The sequence below is a fragment of the Pipistrellus kuhlii genome, unplaced genomic scaffold, assembly GCF_014108245.1.
Source record: "Pipistrellus kuhlii isolate mPipKuh1 unplaced genomic scaffold, mPipKuh1.p scaffold_m20_p_37, whole genome shotgun sequence".
NCBI classification, from domain to species: Eukaryota; Metazoa; Chordata; class Mammalia; order Chiroptera; family Vespertilionidae; genus Pipistrellus; species Pipistrellus kuhlii.
In genome coordinates, this window is record NW_023425537.1 from 3628865 (window position 1) to 3639259 (window position 10395).

Sequence of the window (10395 nt, forward strand, 5' to 3'; positions counted from 1 at the left end):
ATGTCATTGTCTATGGATAAATATAAAATAATTTTATATAATGTATTAAAGTTCCAATTAAATACTTCCCTAGACAAACTAATATACCAAATTCTATACACAATATACCCATGGAAATTTTTTCTTTTTAATAAACAGAATCTAGCTTGGAAACATGTGTTTACAGTCTAGTTCATAATTTTTGGAGCAAGTATCACTCTCTAATCTAGATTTATATTCTTGCAAGCAAATTTTTACTCATAATCATAACATATCAAAATTTTCCCTCTCAACCAATCAAACTTAATATAAGTAAGTACTGGACGTTAGTTTTTCATATCTTGTGCTAAGAAATTCTATATAATGGTCTTCATATAAGCCTTAATTAAAATGTATTTATTTATTGCTTTTAATGTTAAAAAAAAAAAAAAAACAGTAGCACCATTAAGTTAGATTCCTAAATCATTACTCACTTCCAATTTCCTAGGCAAAATAGCAATATATCTTCATTCTCCAAACACACACACACATACACATACACACACACACTTCCTAAATTGTGCTTTTATAGCTTTAACTTTTTATATATGGCAACTTTTGAACACTAATTAAATTGTTTGGCATATGTGTTCTTTTCTTTAGTTGCTTACAGTTTCCTACAAGATCTCTATTATAGCATGCTGTTTGTTGTTCCAATTAACTAATACTGCTTAAAACATGAAATTGAAAAAAATCTTACTTGAACTGTAACTTTGCAGCTAAAATTCTTTTTCCAAACTTTGCAAACATTCTGTACAACATAAATCAGTGCTCAGATCAAACTGGATCTCAACAGTTGCTCAATGTTCTCAAAGGTGAAAAAGCATTTGTTTATCTGAACTACACCCATTTTCAATTTCAACACCGCAAACCTCTCATTTGTTCTTAAGGCAAATTTTAAGCCATCCATATTGGGATTGGTTATTACTGAAGATAATTTATGCAATCATGAGCCAAAGATGCTAAGCTGGCTAGAAGAATACCATGCAAGTAAGCAAACTCTACCACATGGGGACACACCTCCAGTTCATATATAAAGGCTTTGCCACTGTCCTTGGTTGCAGCAGGAACTCCCTGGGCTACCTAGCATCACCATGTCTGTTCGATACAGCTCAAGCAAGAATTACTCTTCCTCTCGAAGTGGGGGAGGAGGAGGAGGAGGAGGAGGAGGAGGATCCATCAAAGTTTCGAGCAGCAAAAGCTCCCATGGTGGAGGATATAGCTCAGGGGTGGGTTTCAGTGGTGGCTCTTTCAGCCGTGGGAGCTCTGGTGGAGGCTGTGGCTATGCGGGTGGACTAGGAGGTGGGTATGGTGGAGGTGGCTTTGGTGGAGGTAGCTTTGGTGGAGGCTACGGAAGCGGCGGCTTTGGTGGGGGCTACGGAGGAAGCGGTTTTGGAGGAGGCAGCTTTGGAGGGGGCAGCTTTGGAGGGGGCTTCGGTGGAGGCAGCTATGGAGGCGGCTTTGGTGGTGGTGGACTGGGAGATGGTGGCCTTCTCTCTGGAAATGAAAAGATAACCATGCAAAATCTGAACGACCGCCTGGCTTCCTACCTGGACAAAGTTCGGGCTCTTGAGGAATCAAACTATGAGCTAGAAGGCAAAATCAAAGAGTGGTATGAAAAGTATGGCAACACAGGCCAGCGAGAGCCTCGTGACTACAGCAAATACTACAGAACCATTGAAGATCTTAAAAATCAGGTAAGAGGCATTTAAAAATCCAACTTTAAGCCTATTTCTAATCCATGTGATTCAGATAGATCAATTTTAAATTAACCATGACGTAGCTGTTCATTGTGTTTGCCTATTTTACTTTCTTGCTTCCAAAATCAGTCTTGTCTTATCACAGGTAAGTATTTATGAGGATATGGTAATTTCCATCTTCACCCAAAAATGTGTGTTGTGTGTCTTATACGATGATGGATTAAGGAAAATGCTTTTGTTTTAGTGTGTCTAAATGAGTCCACAGTTAAAATACCCTAGATCATTTACAAATAGGAAAACAGAAAGAATTGTTAACAACAACAAAAATACTCATTACTTAACATTGCAACAAACATGAACTCTCCAGTAAGGAAATGATACATTGTTTGCCTCTACAGATTTGTGAACTGTACCTACAGTGTACCAGCTTGGAGTGTATTCATTTAGAATATATATTTTTATAAGAAATTAAACCAAATACAGGTATGAGCCAGCATTGGCAGAAATACAAAGAAATCACACAGTATAAGAGCTGACACATATGTAGGAACTCAGCTATATAATTCCAGTTAGTTTTCAGAAAGAGATGATAGAGAAATAGAAGAGTATAGGATCTTCAAGAGAACAAATGATTCAAGTTTAAGTGTCAGGATAAGCCTGCAATATGTCATATTTAAAATAAAAAATTCCGCCCAAATTTTGTAAGAGAACATAAAAAATGTAGTTCATCTATGCCACTATAAAAGCCACATCTATGTCTTATTTCTTTACCTCTTCCCACAGATCCTCAATCTAACAACTGATAACGCCAATGTCCTGCTGCAGATCGACAATGCCAGGCTGGCAGCGGATGACTTCAGACTGAAGTAAGCTAAGGGAATGGAGTACTGTACTATCACACCAAATATACGAGTTGTTTTAGCAATGACTTCGGAAATCCACAATAGCATTTACATTTTCCTGAATTCAGTTCAAGTTAAACAGTATTGGAGCCATCAGAGATATTTTCCGTTTCAATATTACCTTTTGGAGCAATATTAAAAGAAGAAAATGCATTTTAAAGTAACTGCTAAGCTTCTTTGCACGAAACCGCTAATATCCCTATGTGAATGGTACATGATAAATGTCGCCATGATATGAAGTCAACTCTATCTTTGCTTTTTAAGTAGTCTCTGCTCAAGCAGACCTCCCCTGTTTATGTTATAACCAGTTACTGCACCATGCTCGTTTCAGGTACGAGAACGAGGTAGCCCTCCGCCAGAGCGTGGACGCAGACATCAACGGCCTGCGCCGGGTGCTGGACGAGCTGACCCTGACCAAGGCCGACCTGGAGATGCAGATCGAGAGCCTGACTGAAGAGCTGGCCTACCTGAGGAAGAACCATGAAGAGGTGAAGCAAAAAGTTATCCGTACTTCCCCCAGCCGAAAGAGTGCTCATTTTGGTCACAGTGCAGACATTACATTTTTTCTGTTCCTCAAACAGGAAATGAAAGACCTTCAAAATGTGTCCACTGGCGATGTGAACGTGGAAATGAATGCTGCCCCAGGAGTTGATCTGACTCAGCTTCTGAACAACATGAGAAGCCAGTATGAACAACTTGCCGAACAAAACCGCAAAGACGCTGAGGCCTGGTTCAATGAAAAGGTAACCTACCTTCCCCTTCACGGTGAAGCCAATGGAGGTTGGTTACCATTTTGGATGTTGCTCATCTCTTTCTTTTTCTCATATTCTAGAGCAAAGAACTGACTACAGAAATCGATAGCAACATTGAACAAATGTCCAGCCAAAAAACTGAGATTACTGAATTGAGACGCACTGTTCAAGGCCTGGAGATCGAACTACAGTCCCAACTAGCCCTGGTATGTTAATAACTCTCTCACACACAGTTTCACACCCATGCAAAAATATGTAACACACACACACACACACGTGGAGTTGGGGTACAAAGTAGAAATAAAAATTGGAGCTCTTGTTAACGGGAGAAGAGCATCATTGGCATCAAACGTAAAACACAAATTTTATTCATTTTATTTATGCTTCTATATGATGTCTTAGGTTGTTAAATAAATTTCACTGAACGAGGGGGTCGCTAAGCCACAATATATTCTCTCCCCTTTTCAGAAACAATCTCTGGAAGCCTCCCTGGCAGAAACAGAAGGTCGCTACTGCGTGCAGCTCTCCCAGATTCAGGCCCAGATCTCCACTCTGGAGGAGCAGCTGCAACAGATCCGAGCTGAAACCGAGTGCCAGAATTCTGAGTACCAGCAACTCCTGGACATCAAGATTCGACTGGAGAATGAGATCCAAACCTACCGCAGCCTGCTAGAAGGAGAGGGAGGGTAAATTATATCTTTTTTCGTTTTTAATTACCCCAGTAGCTTTGATTCGTTATTCCAAATCGCCAGGCTTTCCTAAAACCCAAGGACGTGCCACAGAATGGGAAATGGGAAATGGGAAAGCAGCGAGGAGGCAGAATTTAAAAAAATAAAAAATAAAAAGGCGCAGGGAACCAGCCTCCGTTTCTCAGGAATTGGATTCTGGAATTTGATTCTGAGGGTTGTGTGTATATAAAATTGTGTGTAAAGAATGTGCTTTAAAACTTTAAGTGCATACTTTTTCCCCTTAAAACATGTGTTTTTTTTTGTTTTGCTTTTTCATTTTTTTAAAATATATTTTATTGACTTTTACAGTGAGGAAGAGAGAGGAATAGAGTTAGAAACAACGATGAGAGAGAATCATCGGTCAGCTGCCTCTTGCACACCTCCTACCGGGGATGTGCCCCCAACCAATGTACATGCCCTTGACCAGAATCGAACCCGGGACCTGTCAGTCCGTCCTCAGACCGACGCTCCATCCACTGAGCCAAACTGGTCTCGGCTTAAAACATGTTTTATTTTCTAAAGAAACAAAAAGCCGGAAAGCGACCCACCGTCTTCCAATGTCTGAGTTAACTGACTGTGACTTTTACTCCCTGTAGTTCCGGAGGCGGATACGGCCGCGGAGGCGGCGGCGGCGGGCGAGGCGGCGGCTACGGCGGCGGAAGTTCCGGCGGCGGCTACGGAGGCGGAAGTTCCGGTGGTGGCTTCGGCGGCGGAAGTTCCGGCGGCGGCGGTGGTGGCGGTAGCTACGGCGGAGGAAGTTCCGGCGGCGGCTACGGCGGCGGAAGTTCCGGCGGCGGCGGTGGCGGCGGTAGCTACGGCGGCGGAAGCTCTGGCGGAGGCCACAAGACCTCTTCCGGGTCCACTGGGGAGTCCTCATCTAAGGGATCAAGGTCAGGAGAACCTGGCTGGGGTAATAAGAATTCGTCTTAACTTTCAAAAAATTTAAAATCTTAGGGTTCCCACTTGCATTTTTAAAAAAGTAAAGTATACTCTTGACACCAATCTTGAAGGAAAACTTGCGTAGTTGAAAATGCTATCGCTGAAACATTGCTCGGATTGTTTAAGGAACTTTAGAAAGTTACATTTTCTTTTTTTAAAGTGCTGTCGTTTTCTTTTAGAAATGTTGCTTGTTAATTAGTGTCACCCTCCCCCAAATTTCTCTGTCTAAATTCTACTTTCTTCTTCGTGATTCACTTACAGACACCAGTAAAACCAGAGTGATCAAGACAATTATTGAAGAAGTGACACCTGATGGTAGAGTCCTTTCATCTAAGGTTGAATCAGAAACCAAGAAACACTACAAGTAAACCACATCAGGAGGAAAGAGTCTCCCTTCACAGAGGCCATTTTGCACAGATGCTTGAAAAACAGAACCTCCGAGAAGAACAGAACCTTCCATCTTAATGGTCTATGGAAATAGGTTCCCACTTTGAAAATAGGGTGTCTAAAAGGTGTTTTTGTGGTTTCTGTATTCCTTCTTTTCACTTTACCAGAAAGTGTTCTTTAAAGGGGAAAAAAAAAATTCTGTCTTCATAATAAACTTTCTTACTGATGCAAACAATTTTACTTGGTCAGAATTGTCTTTATTTAAATTAGGCTATATTTTTAACCTTAAACATAAGTCAACTATAGCATTTGAAGGTTATTTTATACATAAATTTTGGAGAGAAGGTTATTGTCATTAAGACTTCTCTGAGTGCATTCTTTAACCTTGTAGGCATGTTGGACCAATGTCAGCAACCTCACTGAGCAAAAAGTTCATGAGTCTCCAATCTTATTTTTTCTTAACGATACACACTAATGGATAGCTCCCAGATCTCTGTCTTTGAATTATTATAAGCCTGGAAATTCTGAAATCTCAAATAAGATCCAAAAGTAAAGTTAATTGGAAATTTCACTTTTCATGATTACTTGACTTCTCACATTTACCTTCCTGTATTTTCTTCCCATTACTATATTACTTCTGCCCAACTGCCATATGGCTTAAGAGATATTTTCCAGTGCTTTCTAGCACAGTGAAATATCACACAAAATTATGTGGTATCCATCAGATGAATAGGAGAAACACTGTCAAGCCAGATGATACCAATTTGGCCAAAAGGACATATCTGTTTTTGCATTGGCCAACCAACCCTGCCCAGTGATAAATACTAAAAATCTGGTACTTGTAGGGTCAACCCCATCACCCTGTCTTCCAGCCAGTAAGAACCCAAATTACATTACTTCATATTCTGCTAGTATATGGGGTGGGTAAGGATTGGAGTTATTCTGTGCCCCTAAGGCTACCTTCTGTTCTCCGGTGGATTCCTGCATTACCCATGTCTACCAAACAGCATTCCGCAATATCCTTCCTGATTTGAGCTCCAGTTTTCCCCAGGACATGAGCCCTGGTCCCCAGGCCATTTGCTTGGCATTCCTGTTTGGTAAACCCTACCCTCTGTACCACAAATTGATGACTGAAACCCTATTTCAATGTGAATAAATTTTACTATAGTAAAGTTTCCATGATCTGCTTGGCACCAAATAATACCATAGTTCAAAGATTTTTCCATTTAATTCATATGTCCTATTATAGATGTACCAGCCACTGTTTTGGGGGACCACTCTTCTGAGGTTCACTGTTGAAGTCCCAACACACCACATTGTAAAGCCCTGAAACACATGTTGCTGGTTAAGGACTCTTAGTCACATACTGTGTACATGTTGACTGCTGTTCAAAAACATTATCTTTTTAAATTATATATATATATATATATATATATATATATATATATATATATATATATATATATATATATTATCTAACAAAGTTAACCAAGCCTCTGGAGTATCCTATATAATAATCCTACATAATAAAAGGGTAATATACAAATTGACCTGATAATGGACCAAATGGCGGAATGACCAGTCACTATGACGTGCACTGCTCACCAGGGGGCAGATGCTCAACAAAAGAGCTTCCCCCTGGTGGTCAGTGCACTCCCACAGAGGGAGCACCACTCAGCCGCAAGCCAGGATGACAGCTGGCAAGCACAGCAGCCTGTCTCTGTGGCAGCACTAAGGATGCCTGACTGACAGCTTAGTCCTGCATGGGCCTAAGCCATCAGTCAGACATCCCCCAACGGCTCCTGGACTGCAAAAGGGCACAGGCCAGGCCGAGGGAACCCTCCCCAAACCCCCACCAGTGCACTAATGATGTGCACCAGGCCTCCAGTTTTTCATAATCTGAGATGACCATTCTCTTTATACTGAAAAGATAAGTGTTTTCAAACTTACAAATATGTTATTATAAGACTAGAGGCCCAGTGCACAAATTCATGCACTGGTGGGGTCCATCCGGCCTGCCCTGATGAGGGCCATCAGGGTAGGCTGGCTGGGTGAGGGGCCATGGGTAGGAACAACCGGGGGGCAGGGCCAGCCAGGGTGAGGGGCCACAGGCATTCTGGCCATTCTGCTGTTCAGCCAATTTGCATATTACTCTTTTATTATATAGGATAGTTGTTTGTAATTAAGCTTTGTCTCTTCTTCTACCCATCCATATGCCAGAATCTCAGTGCATCAGAGTTCTTTTTTTTTTATTTTATTTTATTGATTTTGTACAGAGAGGAAGGGAGAGAGATAGAGAGTTAGAAACATCGATGAGAGAGAGTCATCGACCAGCTGCCTCCTGCACACCCCCCACTGGGGATATACCCACAACCAAGGTACATGCCCTTGACCGGAATCGAACCCGGAACCCTTCAGTCCCCAAGCCGACACTCTATCCATTGAGCCAAACCGGTCTCGGCCATCAGAGTTCTTTATCTGATTGTGTGGTGAGCGAAATCTTCATTTCTGAAAGGTCTGAATCATGGTGGTACTGTTGCCTGACCTTTTCAATCTTCCAATATCTCCTTAAACAGTTATTTATATTAAATTCTCTTGGATAAGCCCTGGGCAGGTAGCTCAGCTGGTTAGAGCATTATCCTGATATGCCAAGGTTGTGGGTTTGATCTCTGGTCAGGGCACATACAAGAATCAACAGATAAATGAGTGGACCAATGAATTGATCTCTTCATCTCTCTATCTTTCTATCTCTCTTTCTCTCTCTTTTATTTATAAAATATTTACAATCTTTAGAGAAATGCAAGTCAAACATTAGGGTAACTGCTATTTAAAAAAATAAGACTTGGCTTGGGATAGTGAACGCAATATGATGTGTACCCCTGAAACCTATATAATTGTATTAAACAATGTCACCCCAATAAATTCAATTTTAAAATAACAAAAAATAGGAAATAGCAAGTGTTGGCAAGGATGTGGAAAAATCAAAACTCTTAAGCCCTGTTGGTGGGAATGTAAAATGGTACAGCTGAATGGAAAATAGTATTATAGTTCCTCAAAAATATTAAAACTAGCCCAGCCAGTGTGGCTCGATGGTTGAGCATCAACTTATGAACCAGGAGGTCATGGTTCAATTCCAAGTCAGGGCACATGCCTGGGTTGTGAGCTCGATCCTCAGTAGGGGACATACAGGAGGCAGCTGATCAGTGATTCTCTTATCTTGGATGTTTCTAACTCTCCCCCTCTCCCTTCCTCTCTGAAATCAATAAAAATATATTTAAATATATGCATATCAAAATTAGAATTACCATATGATTCAACAATAACGTCCAAAAGAATTGAAATCAGGGTCATGTTTCCAGCAGCATTATTCACAATAAGAGCTTGAGGCAACTATTTTCTTTCCTTTATATTCCCTGTACTAACACAGTCCTGGTGCATAATAGGTGCTCATTAAAATCTCCTTTATGTTGTTATGAGTTTTATTTTAAAAAACATAAGTTGTTATATGAACCATGTGTTTTCTCATCTTAAAAGCAGAGGAAAGAAACCTCTCTCCCTGATTCCTTGAAAGGTTCAAATGAGATAATACACAAGATATCCCTTTGGAAGCTGTAAAGCACCATATAAATGTGAGGAAATCTTGTCTTTACATTCATTGTGCTCTGGCATTTTGAAAATATCAATATTAAGGTTGCTTCTGATCATGGGTTTAATAATTTCTAGTTGAGGCGAAAGCAGAGGTCCAGAAGCTAAGCAATATCCATTTGAAGGTGAACACTGCCCCCTTGTGGAAATAGAAGGGCAGGGGCAAGTGTGGTTAACAATGTGGCATTGCCAAGGGTGATACTGACGGCAAAGAGAAACCACTTACTTAAATTTATACTTCTTGTCTTTTTTGTCACAAATGCTCTTTTAGAAGTAGTTTCTTTAGATATGCAGGATGTAGACATATTATATCTATAAGTTGTCTAATTATTATTTACAGTTAATAAGCAGGCACTGTAGTGACTTATAATTCCTTACATACTTTAATATTCTAAATCTCTAATAATCCAATAACAATTAAAAGAATAATTTTTACAATATATGCTGCATGTTGATACTATTGATGACAACATGTATAGCAGGTATATGTATAAGCATGGTTCATTTAGAGAATATATAAACTATGCTCATGATGCCGGAATCTCAAGGCCATCTTGAACATATGCCAAGTCTCCCCCTGGCGTGTGCCTGGTGATTGAGCAAATTGTTTAACATTTCTGGGTCTCAGCTGACTCATCTTCCAAAAAAAGGGACTGAATTAGGCGAAATCTGAGGTTCTACACGGTAATAAAAAGATCTTACAACTTCGCCAAATTTCATTTAAAGGCCATGCTGATGTTGGTGACAAGTACTGGCTGAGCAGGCTTTGGACTGCTTGTGCCAACACAGTTCCAGAAGACACCTGACTGTCCTGGTGACAAACCAACTTTATGCCTGAACCTGAAACCAGTCAAATCCAACCAAGTCCCTCTTACCCCTCCACCTGCTTTACCCCCATCCTCCTCATTCCTGCTTCAAGAGGAGGCTTCTCAGTCATTTCTCCTTGCTCGCCTCACCTTTCTTCCCAGCTTGACCTCCCCAGACCCAACACACACACACACACACACACACACACACACACACACACTCACACACACACTCTGTAATAAAAACAATATTAATAATAATATTATCTGCTCTTCGTTGACAGTTTATTTGCCAGACACTGTGCTAAGCATAATCTCCTTTAGTGTCTCAACAAACTGAGTTGGAAACTCTTTTATCCACATCTTAACAATAACCTGAACCCTTTCTGCAAGCCTCTCTGGGCTCGATTGAAAAGATATTTTTAGGCTGGGGAGGGTGTTGAATAAAGGAATATGTCAATATTTATGTTATTGTTCAAGGTAATTAGCAGATGTTATGATCCTGGTAAGACCAGAGA

At 40.6% G+C, this 10395-nt stretch overlaps 1 protein-coding gene across 6 annotated transcripts; it reads left to right on the forward strand.

The window, feature by feature from the left end:
- The first annotated feature begins 1056 nt into the window (after positions 1 to 1056).
- KRT10 (keratin 10) lies at positions 1057 to 5661 on the forward strand. Of its 6 annotated transcripts, XM_036407708.2 has the most exons (9): positions 1058 to 1293; positions 1420 to 1715; positions 2502 to 2584; positions 2952 to 3108; positions 3202 to 3363; positions 3453 to 3578; positions 3841 to 4058; positions 4859 to 5010; positions 5301 to 5661. In XM_036407708.2, the coding sequence occupies exons 1-9, from the start codon at positions 1113 to 1115 to the stop codon at positions 5405 to 5407; spliced, it is 1482 nt and encodes a 493-aa protein (XP_036263601.1). In that variant the 5' UTR covers positions 1058 to 1112; the 3' UTR covers positions 5408 to 5661. The 6 variants fall into 6 exon arrangements, with proteins under 6 accessions (XP_036263597.1, XP_036263598.1, XP_036263601.1 ...); XM_036407704.2 differs by having other exon boundaries at positions 1057 to 1715; positions 4697 to 5010; XM_036407705.2 differs by having other exon boundaries at positions 1057 to 1715; positions 4697 to 4990.
- Positions 5662 to 10395: the final 4734 nt, after the last annotated feature.